The 19172-nt window shown below is 35.9% G+C and overlaps 1 protein-coding gene across 50 annotated transcripts in view; it reads right to left on the bottom strand.

The window, feature by feature from the left end:
• The window catches only part of Dscam1 (Down syndrome cell adhesion molecule 1), a 169015-nt gene that overhangs the window by 67704 nt on the left and 82139 nt on the right, over positions 1 to 19172 (bottom strand). For 19 of the 50 annotated variants that reach the window (XM_017611762.1, XM_017611730.1, XM_017611739.1 and 16 more), the window contains exon 6: positions 15791 to 15917. The exons of 9 other annotated variants lie outside the window; for them this stretch is intronic. In XM_017611762.1, coding sequence (XP_017467251.1) covers positions 15791 to 15917 — 127 coding nt within the window. Of the gene's footprint in view, positions 1 to 3781; positions 3903 to 4111; positions 4233 to 6667; positions 6792 to 9354; positions 9479 to 10221; positions 10346 to 11854; positions 11979 to 12392; positions 12517 to 13768; positions 13893 to 14807; positions 14935 to 15790; positions 15918 to 16198; positions 16323 to 17883; positions 18008 to 18786; positions 18911 to 19172 lie in introns of all 50 variants that reach the window. 22 more of the 50 variants (XM_017611756.1, XM_017611774.1, XM_017611760.1 and 19 more) reach the window with 12 other exon arrangements.

Below are 19172 nucleotides of genomic sequence, written 5' to 3' on the forward strand. Positions count from 1 at the left end.
CAAATATTTCCAGCAGTAAAAAGTTACGAATTGGCACAGCAGAAAAGTAAAATTTTCTCGCCATAATAAAAAGTTTTTTCAACATGGAACTTTTCTACTAATTGACATGAAATTACTATCTCAACGTTCGGAGCGCTGCCACTGAGGGCCTTTGCCAACTAATAAAAAAGAGAAAGCTTGGAAAGACCAAACAAAAATTTTGAGATTTCTCGTTGTGAATACGAATGCCATAGTTTTTACCTAGCTCGTGGGACTACGCAAAATTTTTACAGCTTGTAAATATGTATACACATAAAGTTGTTGGCGGTTATAAACAGTCAAAATCAAAATGGAGAAAAGAACAAAAAGCGTACGTTAGTTGTCAGTTATGAAGTAAATCCAATTTATTTGCGAATATTTGTTTATTCTATTTATTGAAAGGCAACCACGCGGAAAAGCTTGTGTTAATTATATTGATAAAAGAACCTGGCAACTCGCACGTTGTCTAAATTCTCAAGTAACATAAAATTCACAAAAGAATACTTTGCTTGTATTACCATCAATACGCCATGTATAAATTTTAACAACACACAAAAATAGAGCTTTTGCACGAGCGTTTGTTTGCTTTTCAACACCATTTATAATTTTCTTTTTATAAAATCACGATTTGTCAAATGCTAAAATTTATTTATCTAATAATAATGCAGCACACAACCCTGAAATCTAAGAAAAAGTCTGAGGAAGGCAATTAAATAGCAGCACACAACCCCGTGCCTTCCTCAGGAGTGAATATAACTACAACAACAACGACTACTACACCAACAACCCAAAAAGGTTGGTTACTGTCTATACTGTGGCATAAACCACAAATGTTGTTGGTGGTGCGCTGATGAGGTTGTGAAGATTTTGTGGTGTGAGTTTGTAAACAAAAGCGTACACTTTTACGGGTTTGTTTTTTCATTGCACGATTGCTAAAGATGAATTGTTGCTGCTCACTGTGTTGTTCCTTTTTTCTTTTTATTACTTTAATCTTTCTTTTTTCTTTTTGTTTTTACTTCATGCTGCCAGCATTTGTGCTTTGTTTACTTTGCTTTTGTTCGACTTTATCTCTTCTGTATTGACGATAGCCTCCAGCCAGCCAACTGAAATCAGTTGTCATAAAGGCAACGACACATCGAGGCAACTGACACAACAATACATGCAACTGTATATCTGCCAAGTGTGTATTTTAAGCTCGAGTGTGTATTTCGAGCTCGGGCATACACATGTACACACATTCGTTTTTTATATTAGAATTTATGAATGAATAAAGCGTAGTACATTTATCTCTTGCCGCCGAACATCCGATTTGTTCTTACTCGACTCGTTGATTTTATTTGCACAGTTGCAAAAACGAGGAAATGCTAATTTTCTGTAATAAAACACATCGCTAGCCGATGACTAAACACAAGCAAAAATAACAACATACATACTATATGCGTATATTCAACAGCTGAGTCAGAATGAATATTTATATGTATGTATACTGTAATCACTAATATCTATCGACAATATTTATCGAATATGTATCGTTTAGTACCATGTTTCCATACCAAATTGAATTACTTTAATCAATTTGGTACAATGCGAGCTATGTGGGGCTGCTATAGGGAACTGAAAGGGAAGCGAGACGTATTTCCGAAATAAGAAGAGAGGCCGGAATACTAAGTGCTGTACTAAGAGCTAGTATATCAAGCTGGATAGGAAAAATGCCCGAAAATTTTGCCAGAGAGTTAGGCGACTTAGGGAAGCTTTCAAGACCAGGACGAACTCCTGTAAGAACAACAATGGCGACCTAGTGACCAATGTCCAGAACGTACTTAAATTATGGAGACAACATTTTTCCACCTTACTGAATGGCAACAACTCTGACAGCTGTGGAGAAGACGAACCCGTACTCCCAGTCGATGATGAGGTTCGAATAGCAATAGCGCGCTTGAAAAACACAAAGTTGCTGGAGCTTACAGCCTGCCAGCTTAACTATTCTAGTACGGCGGCGAGGAGCTTCAACGCTTAAGCAGAATATGGTCAGACGAACGCATACCCGACGACTGGAATTTAAGTGTGCTCTGCCCAATCCACAATAATCCACAATTTGCTACCAAACGGGGTTTCTTTCATGTGATTCATTTTATTTTGGAGAAGATAATAATAGCTGCAGAACTGAACCGCTCAGGAACAATTTTTACAAGAGCGCGGAATTGCTGGCGTATGCCGATGACATCGATATTATCGCTAATAAAAACCGCGAAGTTGGATATGGAAGCAAAGCGATTGGTTCTGGTGGTCAACGAGGACAAGACAAAGTATCTCCTGTCATTAGCGTGGATAATGGCAACATCTGATTAGGCGGATCTTGGAGTATTCAATAGAAAGATTTTGCAGAAGATTTACGGTTCAACGACGAGCTTTATGAGCTTTACAACGACATAGTGCACCGAATTAAAATACAGCGGCTCTGCTTGCTCTCGAGTTCGTGTTGGTTCACAATAGAAAGTGAACAAAAACCATAGCCATTCACAATACATCTGTCTCCTCACGTAAAAATTCATATTTCGAATTATAACATTCGTGAACGAACTGCTCGTCTCGTATACAACGCAATAGATTCCCTAAATTTTAATTTCGACCTTAGTTTTCACAAAGAAATTGGTAAACTGAAAAACATATTGGCATACTAAATTTTCTTTCTAACCTAAAAATCGGCACTGGATACGCTTGTGCCGGACACATAATAGCAAAGCTAGCACTTTGCCGACGCTCAATGCCCGACCATTTGGTGTCAACGGAAAGAGTGGGCGCTTTTGCGCTAACAGGCTCTGTGAAAAAGCAACATCAATCATAAATAAAAAGTCAAATAGTCTAACGAATCATTCATAAAATACATATGTTAATAAATAAATACATATTTTAAAGTGCATTTTCCACCTGAATGCTGGCACTGGAAACGCCTGCGCCGGGCAGAACATAGCCAAATTGCGTGCCTGCATACGCTCGATCCATGAGCGACGCATATCGTGCGAGAGTAGCGTTGGCGCTTTACCGCCGACGGGTTCTAAAGTGCAGAAAAACAAAATATTTTATTTAACTTATTCAATGCTGCAAAGCTCTAAGTACCTACTTTAAAATGCTTGAATACATATAATTAAATAAACCCACGTCACTAGAAAAAGTGACGTAAGTAAACTGCCTGAAGTTAGTGCGGTATGCATGTCAATAAATTTTCTCAAATGCGCTCATATCTGACCTACAAAAAAATGTTGTATAAAATATTTGAACAAAACAAACTTAGTAATTCACCTAAAATTAGGCGCTGGATAACCCTGTGCTGGACAAAGCAACGATAAATCCGCTGCGGATTGTAGTTCTAACGGTTTTTGTACTAAGGATGGTATACGTGGAGATGGGCTCTACAAAGAAAAGTCGATAAAGGTTAAATGGTGCCGGATTCCCACTAGGCGTTAAATTACAAACATTTTTGGCATTAAAAATTACACATTTCATTACGCTATTAAGCTAAGTTTCCATATACATTTTTTTGTCATTTTGAAATTTTTGGTTAATGCTTTTAAGTGGATTAGAATATGTGATTGATAAGCAGTAGGTAAGCAGCTAGATCAAAAAGTAGTTAAAAAAAAACATTTTTTTTTACAAATTTGTTAATCAATAATTACTTCAGAAAAGTTTGCAAATCCGAAAAATTAAAAAGTCAACTACGGATAAAAATTTCACCATGAGTATACTATTTTAGTCTTCTAATTACCGAAAATTAGGCGCCGGAAACCCCTGCGCTGGACAAAGCAGTGAAATGCTACTACCGCTCGCCATGTTCAAGGGTTTGCTCATTATGGAAGGTATACGAGGAACGGTGCTTGAAACAGGCTCTGAAATATTAAATCATTGAATTTCAGTCGATTAAGATTATGCAGTTCCTTAAATTAACATTGAAAACTGCCTGAATGCCTTTACTTAATACCCACCAAAAACTCTTTCGCCTTTTCTTTGCAGCGGAAGTCTCTCTAAAGCACTAATCGAAAGCATGCTACGCTAAACATTTTATTATTATTTTCGATTTTTCTTAGCCTAAACGCACCTAAAATTTGGCGCTGGATAACCTTGTGCTGGACAAAGAACTGCAGTTTGCGCATTAAGCTCAACAACATTAGGTTTATACGTCAGCGCATTGATTTTGGGCGGCGAACTAGAAACAGGCTCTGAAAGGCAATGTTTTTTTTTAAGTAAGTTAAGCATATAAATATAATGCCAAGTTACCGATAGCGCCGATAAATCACATACATTCCTTAAATCAAATCTGGTATAAATTAAAGTGTAACTGCCTGAATACTTGGCTTTTTTTTTATTTTTTATTCTCTATGCCACAAGTTGTACATATCTTGTATCTACATATACTCGTTTCTTACCGAAAATTTGGCGCTGGGTAACCTTGCGCAGGGCATAAAATTGAGATACTTGAGTGGTGTGCCACACTTAAAGGGCGTGCGCTTAATGGAGGAACCTTGGGTGCTGTACTGGAAACAGGTTCTGAGGAACAAGCGTTAAAATATGAATGAAAAACTCTATTTCAATAAGATGAAAACTGCATAAATGTTTTTTGCATACTAAAAAACACAGAACGTTTGATTTGAGAAAATCTGATACGATGCTTAATTGTTTGTAAAAAAAGAATACTACTACAAAATTTTGCGTTAATTTTACCTAAAAACTGGTACTGGAAAACCTTGCGCCGGACACAGTAGAGCAAAAGTGCTGCCCATAGAATAACTTTTCACATCGAATTTGGAGAATGAAGACACCTTTGGCAAGGTGCTGCTCACCGGTTCTAAGAAAAAAAATTTGTAAGAAATGATTGTTTAAATATAAAAGAAACATTGAGAACTGCATTGCTGGGTATTGAGAACCTTAAATTTAGAAGCTTACTTCACTTGATAGAAGTCCAATTAAAATGCCATATATGCCAAAGACTCCGATCAACATTTAACCAATAGATATGAGAATGTGTGAAATGCGAAGTATGTAGCTAGAAACGGCCTACGACTTAAGGCATTTAGAAGGCTTGAATGAAGGAAGTATGTAGTACCATTCTCCAATTTAAATATATTGAACATAGGAAACGAACTCAAAAGACTGACACTATCAAATTACGGAGATCGAATTTTGCCACATGCACAGAGTTCACTTCCCTGACAGCGCCGTCTAGGAATCTTAACTCGAGTTGAGCGATACAGAGCTACAATATTCACGGATTAATGTACAAGATCTAGTAGTGTATCTTGTAGACATACAGTCCGCTTTCAAAACACAATTGACTTGACAATAAAGCTTGCGGCGGTGATGGACTTTACTCGCCTTCTTTATAGGCAGTCAGTCTGCGATCCCAAGAGCTTTGATCCCTCTCTCAAAAGTTACTTTTCTTGTGGGTACTCCAAGTAAGTATCTTAGAATCACTGACTGACTCCAAGACCTTTTAAGAGTGTCCCGGGCGCCGATTTTTTTTCGATGGCATAGTTTCGAACTGAGTTGAGTCCGGAATCTAGTGCAACATCCAAGCTTGTTAGAGAGTCCAAAATGAGGGAATACCTACTACTGAGATCTGGGCAATAGGAGCAGAGTGCTGAGGGCCTGGTTTCAATCTAACGATTTCTGTGAAGAAGGAAAATTAGGCGCCAACGACTGACTTCGTTTATCCAATCAGATATTTTCCATTCCATCCATTCAGCGTTTCACTTAAACTGGGAGAAACCTCGAAAATCTGAAAACTTATCCGGGATTTTCCAAATTTTTGTGAAGCCATTTTCGGATTTCGAGTTTTCCAACTCTTCAAGTTTGAGCGAGTCAGCTTATTATTTTGCTAGCTTTTCCAACATGAAAGATATGCAAGTATTACCTAAACGAAAAATGACACTGAAGATGGCACAACGCCGAAACCGGTTTGTCTCCAAACCAAATTTGACAAGGGATGACGGAAAATCGTTCCACATTACATCATACTCCTACCCTGTCGGAAACACCAACAACGAAAATGAGAATATTACCTAAACATTGGCACCGGGTATGCTTGAGCTGGACAGAGCAGCGTTTGACTAAAGCCCAAAGCAATATCGACATTTCGTGTCTTATCGCCGGAGGTGAGCCGAGGACTTACGCTGCCAACGGGTTCTAAGTACAATCGGAAAAGGAGGGAAAATAATTTAAAAATATAATGAAACATGAATACGCTCTACAGAGAACTATTTTATATAAGTAGAAGCATATAAAACTGCAGAATGTTGGAGACGTTTTCTAGCTTAGTGTCTATAGCTTTCTAGTTTTTTCAAACATTTTTTCAACAAAATTATCAAAAACCACCATTTCATATGTAAAAAAAATTGAGAAATTTACCTAAAAAGTGGCACTGGATAAGACTGCGCGGGGCATAGCAACGTCACATCGGTTGCATTTCGACCGCGCACTTTGGTTAACTCATCATAAGCATTGATTTTTGGACCTACGCTTGCGACGGGTTCTGAAGAAAAAAAGTTTATAGAGTTGTGTAAAAAATATTTATTGAAAAACGCGCACTGAATGTTGGAAATTAGGGTTCGATGAAAGATCTTTGAGTTTTAAGATTTGATATTTTTTTAAAAATTACCGGTACAGAGGCACAGGATATGACTGCGCCGGACAAAAGAGCGTAAAACTACGACCAATTTGTGCTTCCGCATTTTTCAAACGATTTTCTACGCTAATTTTTGGCGCCACGCTGCCGACGGGTTCTATGAAGAGCAAAAGGAACAATGTTTAGATAAAAATTAAAAATTGTATATACAAATTTTAAGAAAACTGCCAGAATGCGCTATAACCCTTAGATTATGTATGTATACACAAGAGTAAGAAGAATATTTTCACTTAAAGTTTCGACTATGAAATTGCAATACCTGTAACTCGGCATCGGATAAGACTGCGCTGGACAGAATAACGTAAAAGTGGCACCAAATTTAGCACCAGCATCACGTAGACGCTCACCTACACTAATTTTTGGAGCGACGCTGCCCACGGGTTCTAAGAAAAATGTGTGAAATCTAGAGCTTTTTTATATAATGAGAAATTTGTACAAACTGCTGAATGTTGGAAGCTAAACGTAAACTTTTAGGCAATCTTATTTTTGATATCGATAACAATCATGATGACGGTAATAGCGATAATAATAATGTTACTCTTTTAAAGGAGGTCTCAAAACTGATAATGAAGATGAAAATTGCACCATACGTGTGACAATAAATATACCGATAAAGATAATTTAGTTATAAAAAATCGATATCATTTGCAATATGGATATCGATATCTATAGCGATAATCGTGACAATATAGATGACGCCCTTAATAGTTTCAATGACACCGAAATCAAAAAAAAAATCGATAACAATATATCGACTCTTTCGATACTTATGAAATTCATGATCATGATCAAGATCAGATGAGAATCACTTGTATTATCTTATCGATAACGACAAAAAGAAGTTTGTTCAGGGCATCGATGAAACTGCTATCGATAATAATTAAATTGCTATCGATAACGATGGCTATATAGATAACAGGTGAAACTAAGATAACCACTGATAATACTGATAACCCTAACGATTATGAAAAGAAGAGGAGAGAAATGCGAGATGCTTTAGATGCTTACAGAAAAACTGCTGATTGTAAAAATAAATCGAAAAAGTGGTTTTTAAATATTTTTACCGAAATAACGGCACAGGATAGGATTGTGCTGGACAAAATATGCTTAAGGTATCACCAACACACGCCTCAGCATCATTGCGGCGGTTGATGAGATTAATTTTTGGTGGAACACTGCCGACAGGTTCTGAAAAAATTTTCAAAAAGATATGTATGTACATCAAACATCCTAAAAAAAGGGAACTGCGTGAATTTGGGATATCAAAAGCAAGTAGCTAATCGAATATGATTTTAATAGCAAAAGATATACTTTTTTGACACGAAAATTGACTCAATTAGTTTTTAAAATGAATACAAAATTTTCACTTTAATTTCATACATATCGTTCACTTTTAAATTATAACCGCATCATTACCTAAAAGCCGGCATCGGATACGATTGTGCCGGGCAAAATATGCTCAGTGACGTATTAACGCGCGCCTCAGCATCTTTACGCCTATCACCGACGCTTATTTTCGGTGCAACACTGCCAACAGGTTCTACAATAAAAGGTTGCATAAATCAATTTTACGAAATGCCATGAAACTAACAACAAACAAGGTTAGTTAAAAACTGCCATGAATAATTAATGCGGTTCAAAAGTGTACCCGCCAACACAAACTATTAAGCGCTTAGAAAACTTTTTGCCACTACACAACTTTTGTAGAGTCAATTGATTGACTGAAGGGCGATTACTTAAATTGTCGTAAATGTTTGTAAAATAGTAGAAGACGAGGTACTTTTAAATAAATACCTGTAAGCTGGTACCGGAAACGATTGAGCTGGACAAAAGAGCGCGACGCTTGAATGATTTTCGACAGCAGCATTTTGAAGTTGTGCGGCAATGCTAACTTTTGGTGCAACGCTGCCGAGTGGTTCTGTGACATGAAGAATTTCAATAGTTTTTGGCAGGTATGTAATTAGAAGTTTGATATTCTTGGGGGTAAATTGGACTGCTGTCTGAATGTTGGGTGTTTTATGTGCTCTTATCTTGCAGACACACTTTTAGTTATCGGCAAAGTTGTTTTCTAACTAAAGGAGATGTTGCTACTGCCATGTTCGTTTTTTCTAACTTCAATTGACTGTCAATTCTATTTATAAGAAAAAAAAAATAGTTTTAAAGGAAGCTTTAAAAGTTTATTGATATTATTAATAAAAAAAAGCTTTATAAATCGAAAATTTTTGTGAAAATGTTTTTAAGAATAATGCCGAATTTCTACTAGGCAATGAAATGACGAAAAATTTACGCCATTTAAAAAATGCCATGTGGAAACAAATTTAATGACAATTTTTTCGTAACGTAACGGCACGGGTTTGTCATTAAAATTTGCGTGATTTAGTGCTTAGTGGAAACCTGGCACAAGATATGTATATTCAGGGAGGTAGAAGTGACAAATAATTTTAGCTCTCTTTTTGTAGCTGATTTTAGTGTCAAACAATACAAAAAGTTTGACTCCAAAAAATTTTTTCAATGCGATTTTAAATATTTTCTCCTATGTTTGACACATCAGTCGCAGTCCAAAAAAGAGAACTGTCGAAACCGTAGGAGTAATTTTTTTAAGTATAATATAAAAGTGTATTAATTTAAAGAGATTTTAAGTTAAATTTGTGCCTATTTACCTATAAATCGGCACAGGATAGGCTTGTGCTGGACACATAATGGCAAGGCTACGATTTTCTTCGATGCTATCATGATTATAGCCGTCTTTTTTATTGACGTGTGGCGCCACACTGCCCACGGGCTCTAATTCGAAGATAATACAAAAAAAATTAAGTTATTTTAAAAGAAAACAAAGATATCGAACCGCCACAGAATGTTGGGAAGAATCCAAATCAATGTTTTATAAAAATATGGTCATACTACAACAAAAAAAATAAAAATATATTTTCTAAACTTTTTTGCAAAGCTCGGAAAAATTCGATAAATTTCCATGCAAATTTTAAAATTTTTAATAACATTTTTTAGAATTTTATTGAGCATGCAGTTTTGCAGTCCAATAAATAAAGAGCAAGTTTGAAGTAGCTAGGACGAACCGTTGATTTTTGGCAAATTTTTTCACGCAGTTTCTTTCAAGCAAAAAAATGTTGGAAAATACTTTGTATGGAAAAAATGCAAAACACCTTCAATAAAAAAATCCTCAACGCAATTTTTGAATAACTTCAAACTTGCATTTTTAAACTAGAATTTAATTGGCTAAAAACTGTATAACCTACAAAAATTCCAAAAAATTTAATTAAAAAGTTGAAAATCTGCATGAAATTTTTTGAATCATTTTCGCGAGTTTTGCACAAAAATTAGAAATTATATTTTTATGTTTTTTTGTTATATAACGAGCCAATTTTTTATAAAAAAATTAGACGAAAAATATTAGAGTAAAAATTGTTGCATATATTGCGAAGAATTCCTTGTGTCAATACTTTCTTTCGGCAGTGTATATATGTATTTAAAAAAAAAAATCCCTTATTTGTCTCGCCCCCATTTCGTACCTGTAAGCAGGCACTGGATATGATTGTGCCGGACATTGTATGGCAATAGTGCGATTAATCCGTATGCGATCGTAGTTTATTTCGTCTTTGCGGTTAACGTGCGGTGCAACGCTGCCAATGGGTTCTACAAAAAGTTTAATTTAAAACAGCCTGTGAAACTAAACATTTGATTGTTGATTTGAGAATTTTAGTAGCTCGAAAAGTGTCTGAATGTTGGCTTGAGATTTTTTGAGATTATGTACTCATTTTGAGGTTAAAATTAATTTAATACATTTAACGTGTTTTCATTTTTCCAGACTTTGAATTAACTACGCATTTCTCTTTCGTTTTACTGTATAAAAAAAATGTCATACAAACCCACCTATAAATCGGCACCGGATATGATTGTGCTGGACATTTCAAAGCAACTGTTAGGTTTTCAGCCACTCGATCGTGACTAAATTCATCGTTTTTATTGACTTTTGGCGCAACACTGCCAACGGGTTCTGAAAATTTGATAAGTGATTTCCAATTCAGAAAATAGTTAGATAAGCACTTATGCGGCGCAGAAAAGGCCTGAATGTTGGGCAACTGGAAAGTACGAAACTGGATTTAGTACAGGCGTCAGATCGAAAATTAAAGAAATATCGATTTGCATGAAAGTAAATAAAAAATTCCGAAGAAAATGACATACATACATACTATATAAGTCCGTATCAAAGGAAGATTGCAAAAAAAAATATTTTCGGGTTATTTATTTTTCTACTTTTTAATTTTTTGATTTTAAAACTTTTATTTAGTAACAAATTGACTCCGCTGATCTGCGCAGAAATATGAGTTTTGAGAAAGTTTCGATATTTAGTCTGTTCCTTTGAACTGTGGACTAAAACCTGTGGAACAGTCAAACTACAATTTTACTCTCTCAATTGAGAGTAAAAGGAGAATGGATGCAGAAGTGCACGGCAATTCAAAAAATCATTTTTTCCTGCAAAAACGTCAGTCGGTTTGTGTACATGTCATTGGTACAACACTCATTTGGTAGAAATATCACTAAATAATTATTAAGATCTATACAATTAACGCAAATATTTCGTTATTTACTTCCATTTTTTAACAAATTTAAGGTTATTTGCTTTCATCGCGTTTTCTTTGACTAGCAAGTTACTCTCTCAGAAGTGTTTCCAGTTACAGGTTTTTTTGTCTATAGGAACGACTTCCTGTAAGTTCTGACTAAGTCCTTAGCTGGACTCGTATTGGAACAGACTAATTATGTCATTTTACCTGTAGGCTGGCACCGGATAAGATTGAGCAGGACATAGCAAAGCAAGCGACTTGTTTTCTTTTCCTAAAAATATACCGACTTTATCTTTTATCTCCACTTTAGGTGGGACGGAGCCAACAGGTTCTGAAATACATATTCAAGAGAAGCAAAAATACAACACCTTGAAATTGAGTATAAAAACTAGTTTAATTTTTAGACAGCTGAATGTTGGGCTAGAAGCTTGGAACTTGCAAACGAGAGGTTCGTAGAACTATGAAACTTGCTTACAAAAATATTAGAGCCTTCACACAGAATCAAAGCTTCTAAGTCACTCGCCCCAACGCTACCGAAACGAAGAATTATATATTAGAGATTTTAACAAAAAATATTCACCTAAAGGCCGGCATTGGATAGCCTTGCGCGGGACATAGTAAACATAGAGAATCATTGGCTTGTCGCAGAGCGAAACCTAATTTATCGTTCATTTCCACTTTGGGCGCAACGGAGCCAACAGGTTCTGAAAGATCCAGTAAAGAAATAAACAACTGATCGATCGTTGTGGTAAAATAAAAAAAAACCGATACAAATTCTATAGCACAGAAAACCTTGAATGTTGGATGGGTTTTACATATAATTTCATGCCTACCTAAATGCTGGCATTGGGTAGGCCTGCGCTGGACAAATCAGACTCAATGAAGCAGTTTGCCTTTTAAAAGCGACTTTAACTTTGTCATTGATATCAACTTTGGGAGCCACAGAGCTAACAGGTTCTGAAACATTTAATTATTTTTTCAACAAATTGGAGAGATTTTTTCTTAATATGAGTACAAACATGTATCAGTAAAAACTGCCTGCAGTTTTTGGGTGAATATAACAGTCTCTATGGCGCTTAAATAAAAAAAAAATACTTTTTTTGATTTTAAAAATTTACTTAAAAGCTGGCATTGGATAGCCTTGTGCTGGACAAAGTAAACTCAGCGAAGTATTGGACTTTCGTATGCCAAAATCCATTTTATCATGCATATTCACGTTGGGCGCTACTGAGCCGACAGGTTCTGGAAAGTCATTGCGAAATAGGTAGGCTTCAAAGCAATTAATATTAAGTTTTAGAATAATAGAAATAAACATTGAAAACTGCCTGTTTCAACATCTATAACCGATATATTTTCAAACTACGCACCTATAAGCGGGCATCGGGTAAGATTGCGCCGGGCATAATAAACTGAAAGCTCTGCCCTGCGGCTTATCCAGCCAGTTGATGCGATCTTTGACGTCGACTTTTGGCGCAACGCTACCGACAGGTTCTGTAAAATAGCAATGAACAATGTTAGCAGATTTTGAAACTACGTGCTTATAAACTTAACCGCCATTATGTTGGGAAGCCGGACGATAAATGTGGGAATTAGTTGAAGGGTTCTAAGAGAGATCTATCTTTAAAAATATGTAGATCCAGAATAGCTTTCACACTTTTGTTGGGCTGAAACAGCGCAAAAGGCAAGTTTAACTATAGATACCTAAGCGCTTGGAAATTTCTTCCTTTAAAATGGAATACTGTATAAGCGAAGTCTTACCTATAAACCGGTACTGGGTATGATTGCGAGGGACAAAGCAAATTTAAGGATTTGCCAACTGGTTTGTCAACCCATTTAATGCGATCGTTGGGATCCACTTTAGGGGCCACACTACCAACGGGCTCTGAAAAGTGGTGAAATGTGATAGTAATTTAGAAAAGCTAAAATATAAGACCATTGAAAACTCTTGAATGTTTTGCGGAACGTATTGAAGGAGCTCAAATGAATGGAGAAACTCCAGCCAGCAGGTAATTCGCTCTCTTATGCGTTATACGCTTTCCAATTACCCTTCGAATTACGTAATTCGCCAAACAATTTTTGTTAGAGAAGAACCAGCATTAATGTGTTTGCTTTTACGAATTTCGATTACAATTTTTCCTAAAAAAAAAATCTTTACCTATAAATTGGCACCGGATATGATTGCGCTGGACAAATTAAAGCGAAGCTACGGCCAACTTCGGTGCGTGCATAATTTATCTCATCTTTAATATCGACCTTCGGTGCAACACTGCCAACCGGTTCTGGGATAATTAGGAAAAATATTAAAAAGATCTACATATATTTTAATTTACATAAAAGATGGAAAACGCCTGAATGTTGGTTGAAATAAGCTTAAGTAACGCGAAATCAAGGAGTAAGGGGAATACTGAAAAGGGTTGCGTACAGGAATTTGCCGCCATTTAAAATTGAAAGGTGTAAGAATCTTGACAAATCGATCATTTCCTTCGAACTTTACCTAAAAGCTGGCACCGGATATGATTGCGCCGGACATATCAACGCTTTATCCGTGTGTAAGCGTGTGCGAGCGAAAGTAAACTCATCACGGGTATCAACTTTAGGCGCAACACTAGCGACGGGTTCTGGCGGAAGAAATTTATTCATAATACAGTGTCACTAGACAAGGTTGTCTGTACAGGGAGGCTGGCAAATCCCATAAATTTTTGGTCGCTGGATCTTAAACTGAAGTTAAAATTTAAATCGTAACTCGTTTTCTAAGCTCAAAAAATCGGATATAAAAAAACCAAAATAAAAATTTTTTAAGTTTAGAAAGAAAATGTTCGTAAATTTTCGAATTCTTATTTTGCTTTGATTCAGGGACCAAAAATGTATAGGGTTTGATAAGTCTCGCCGTGGATTTTTCCGGGGAAAAAGTGTATGAAATGCTAGTCTGAATGTTGGAATTCGGGTATTAGTGTTTTTTTTTTTTTTTGAAAGTTTCTAACTTAGACGCACCTTACTATTGGCACCGGATATGCCTGTCCGGGACATTGCATAGCATAGTCTTGGCCACTTTTCACTTGTATAAATTGGAATTTATCATGTAAGCTGGTAACTTTTGGCGGTACTGAGCCGACGGGTTCTAAAATTTAGAGAAAATTAAAGGCTTCTGCGCTTTGTGTTTGTAAGATGAGGAAAAACTGCTTGAATGATGGAAACTAACATATTACGCGCATGCTTCGGATTAACGTTTATGGAATAAAACTCATTGGGATATCATTATAAATAATAACTTTAAGATTATTTAAAACCATGATGGTAATTGGGAATCTCATTGCAAATAATGCATTAAGGTTATAGTATTATTAAGACAACTATACCATAAATTGGTGCTTTAAAAAGCGCTAATGAAAGCAGCCAGCCCCTTTTTCAAATAAATCGTTATTTCAAGGTCTAGAGTGCATATCTTTTAAATTTTTATCGTGTACTATATTTCTTCTAAGTCCTTCGCTGAAATTACTATACTGTTTAAAATGGATAGATTTGCCCCTAAATACCTTACAATTGGCACCGGATATGCTTGTCCCGGGCATTGCATGGAGTACTCTTGTCCCATTTTTACTTGCAGAACTTGAAATTTATCATGTAAACTTGTTACTTTTGGTGCTACCGAGCCGACAGGTTCTATATAAAAAAAGATGTAGATTAAAAAAATACCAAGAAAAAACATTAAGCAGAAATAAAACAGCTTGAATGTCGGGATGCAAACTTGATTTGCTATTATAAAATGCAATCAGGCCTCTCAAAACCAAACTAAATGTCAAGATTTTTGAATTTTGTAGCACCTATGACATTGACTTGCGGCTACCTTACAATCGGCACGGGATAGGCTTGTCCGGGACACTGCATTGAGAAGCTGTGACTCAATTTGCATTACAATGAATTTATCTTTTATGTTAAGTATTTTTGGTGGTACCGAACCCAGAGGTTCTAAAAAATATACAACAACAATTTTTTTGATATGTAAACTGTAATTTCCAGAAAGAAAATTGCCTGTATTTTGAGGAAATGTTGCTTTTTCTAAATTTTTCCACACAAATTCCAAAAAATGCCACGAATTACTCCAAGTTTTTTAGAAAATTTTTTTTCATAATATACACGCACCTCATAATTGGTACAGGAAAAGCTTGGCAAGGACATTGCATTGAGAAACTATGACCCAATTGAACTTGCATCAAAAGGAATTTATCATGTATGTTAAGTATTTTTGGTGGTACAGAGCCCAGTGGTTCTAAAAAAAAACACAAAAAATGGGTTAATAAAATAAAGTGTGAATTTTCTTGAAGGAATATTGCCTGAATATTGAGAAACATGCTGGTCTTTTAATTTAAAAAAAAAATGTCTAATAAAAAACTGTCCAGAGCCCTTAAGGTATGACATCGTAAGAGAAAACATATTTAATCATAATTAATTGGTGTAGCAGAAACATCGAATCAAATTTTTTTTAAATTAATTTTTCATAATAATTCCATCATAATACCTCACAATTGGTACAGGAAAACCTTGGCAAGGACACTGCATTGAGAAGCTATGACCCAATTTGACTTGCATTAAGAGGAATTTATCATTTATGTCAAGTATTTTTGGTGGTACAGAGCCCAGTGGTTCTATAAACATAAAAAGAAAGTTTTTAATAAAATAAAGTGTAAACCTCTTTGAAGGAAAATTGCCTGAATATTGAGGAACATGTTGGCATTCTTCAAAAATTAGAAAAAAAATCTCGAATTTTTTTTTATTAGAATACATTCCGACTTCTTAGCATTAAATAAAGAGCCCAGTATGCAATCGTTAGAGAAAACAGTTTTAGCCATGATTCATTGCTGCAGCAAAAAAACGCTAATCAAATTTTTTCAGAAATTAATTTTTCATAGTAATTCCAGCATCATACCTCACAATTGGTACTGGAAAAGCTTGTCCAGGACATTGCATAGCATAGATAGCTCCCTGACTCACTTGCATAGTGCGTACTTTTTCGAGAAGATTCATTTTTGGCGGAACACTGCCAACGGGTTCTATATTTTTTGTTTGGAAAAAAACTAACAGTTAACAAACTTCCTAGGGCGGTTTTCAAGTAGGTTTTAAAATGTATCTTTCCTTTAAACACAAATTTTTTCCTGAAAATATATGTTTGAAGGGCAGATACATTTTAAAGCCTACTTGAAAAAACGGCCATTAGTTTAACGAAAATAAATATGAACTGCCTGAATGATGCACAAGTAAATTTTTGAAAATCACAGCAAAAAAATAAACTGTAGTTTCTAAAGCATATTTTCATTGCCTACCTATAGGCTGGTATCGGATATGACTGCGCTGGACACTTTAAACTAAAACTTTCGCCCAAATGTGTACGAACACTTGAAAGTTCGCTTTCCATAGTAACTTTAGGACGCACAGAGCCGATGGGTTCTGCGAAGGAAAGAAGAATAAGTAGCAAATTACAAAAAAGGAACACGAGTTTTTTAACTGACCAAAATGTTGGGAGAGATATTTCGGCATTTGTGCGGTTATAAATTTGTACTACATTCCAAAATAGTTACGATTTTTTTGCATACCTAAACTAAGTTTTAAGTGCAGGTTTATGAAATTTCCTCGCCTACCTGTAGGCTGGTATGGGATACGATTGTGCAGGACACTTCAAGCTAAAGCTTTCACCTAAATTGGCGCGCGCAATATTTAGTTCGCTTTCGATATTGACCCTAGGTGCCACCGAGCCAATCGGTTCTAAAATATAAAGTAAAAATTAAAAGAAATCTAAATAGAGAAAATGCGCACAATTTTTCTACCAGAATGTTGGGAAATTTAAATGCAAAAGCAGCTTGGAAAGCTTCACATACAAGCCCCTGACAATTTGTAAAGCGAAAGTTCGCAAGAAAAGTCTTTACATATTTGCAGGCTCCTCCCACCAAACAATTTCAGTAAACAGTTCGAAAAAAAACACCGTTATCTACCTATGGGCCGGCGTTGGATATGATTGCGCCGGGCAGAGTAAAGCGATTCCAACGCCACTTGCTATTTCGCGTGTCTGTAATTTGTCTTGCACGTTGATTTTGGGCTTAACGCTAGCGACCGGTTCTGCGAAAAATGAGGCGGTGAACATTTACTGACACACAGGCAAAAGGGAAAATATTGGCATGCAATAATACGGAAAACCACCTGAATGTTGTTGAAGCAAAGCACATAGAGAAATGGAAAATTTGCTAAATAATTCGATACAATTCAAGTTATGAAATTTGTGAAAATTGCAATTTTTACCTAAAAGCCGGCATTGGATAGGATTGCGCGCGGCAGAGTAGCGCATAATTGCGACCCAATTCAACATCGATAAATTGGTGTTTGTCTTGCAGTTGTACTTTGGGGTGTACACTGCTAACGGGCTCTGATTGCAAATGAGGGAATAAGAAACATTAGCAAAAATGATTGAATAATTTGAAAATGGGTAAAACTGCCTGAAAGTATGAAAGTATGCTCTACTCCAATATAAATTATTATTGCGATTAAAAACTGCGGCAAACTGTCTGAGAATATGCTTTGATGTAATTAAAAAAATATTAGTTATACTTCTTGCTAACCCACCTAAAAACAGGCACTGGATATGATTGGGCTGCACAAAAAATAGCGCTGCTGCTGCCACTAGCAATTTGCATCATTTTAAAACGGTCAAGAAATGTTATTTTCGGGGCAACGCTGCCAACGGGTTCTGTAAAACGTTTAATGAGTGAGTAAATTATAGGAATTTATGAAACTGGCAAGCATGTTGGGATATAGCGGCAACATAAAGCTATAAGCTATATTTTCTAAATATTGCAACCAAATTAAATTGAGAATTTTAACGTTTCCCCAATAGTTTTCAATTGTTATAAAGTGTAGTTACCTAAAAGCTGGTTGTGGATATGCTTGTGCCGGACATAGCAGGCTTAAGCCTTGGTTTTGTTTACCCTTGACATGTTTCAGGTCCTCCCCGATACTTATTTTTGGACTAACACTGCCAACTGGTTCTAGAAATTAAAAAAAGGAAATTACTTTCCATTTTTCAACAGCAGAATATGTTATTTTAGAAAAAGTAATTGAAAACTGCCTTTTGCTCTTGCTTTGCTCTTTGCTTGGATTTTCAAGTGTGAATACACAATAAACCTGAAGTAGCGCAGTTGATAGTTATCGACTTTCGATATTATTGTTAAAGCAATTCAATGTCAATAATAAGTAAGTTTCACAATAATTCAGAAGTGGAATACCTGAAAACTGGCGTGGGATATGCTTGCGCTGGACAAAGTAAACTTAAACTACGACCGCCTTTCGACTTTAAATGATTATAATCATCGCCAGCATTGATTTTGGGGCTAACACTGCCGACAGGTTCTAAAAATTATATACAAATAATTGAGTATTTGTGTAATAATATTTTTGCAGTCAGAAAACTGCCTGGATATCGGAACATGCTGAAGTAACGCCAAGTTTATGAGGTAACGAAAATATTACCTAAAAAGCGGCACTGGAAACGCTTGAGCTGGGCACAAAAGCGTTACACTTTGCCCTCCATGTGCTTTAACGGTACGCGAATCATCACCCGAGGTCAATTTTGGTGCCACGCTACCAACAGGCTCTAGATTAAGATTATAAAAGAGTATAGAATTAATGAAGAGCGGCGAAAAGCTTAAGTAGTAGGCCTTGTAAGTTTTGTTGGGATAGAATATTAATGCTGTTCAAGATATACACATTTAAAAAAAATAATAATTCTTCTGCATATTTTTATACCCGAGCGCACTTGTGCACAAGGGTATATTAATTTTGTTCACATAACGGTTGTTTGTAACAGCCAAAACGAATCGAGATAGATATAGACAAATGTATACATAAATGATCAG

Source organism: Rhagoletis zephyria, unplaced genomic scaffold (assembly GCF_001687245.7).
Source record: "Rhagoletis zephyria isolate East Lansing unplaced genomic scaffold, Rhagoletis_zephyria_1.1 Rzeph_scaffold_00452, whole genome shotgun sequence".
Taxonomy (NCBI): domain Eukaryota; kingdom Metazoa; phylum Arthropoda; class Insecta; order Diptera; family Tephritidae; genus Rhagoletis; species Rhagoletis zephyria.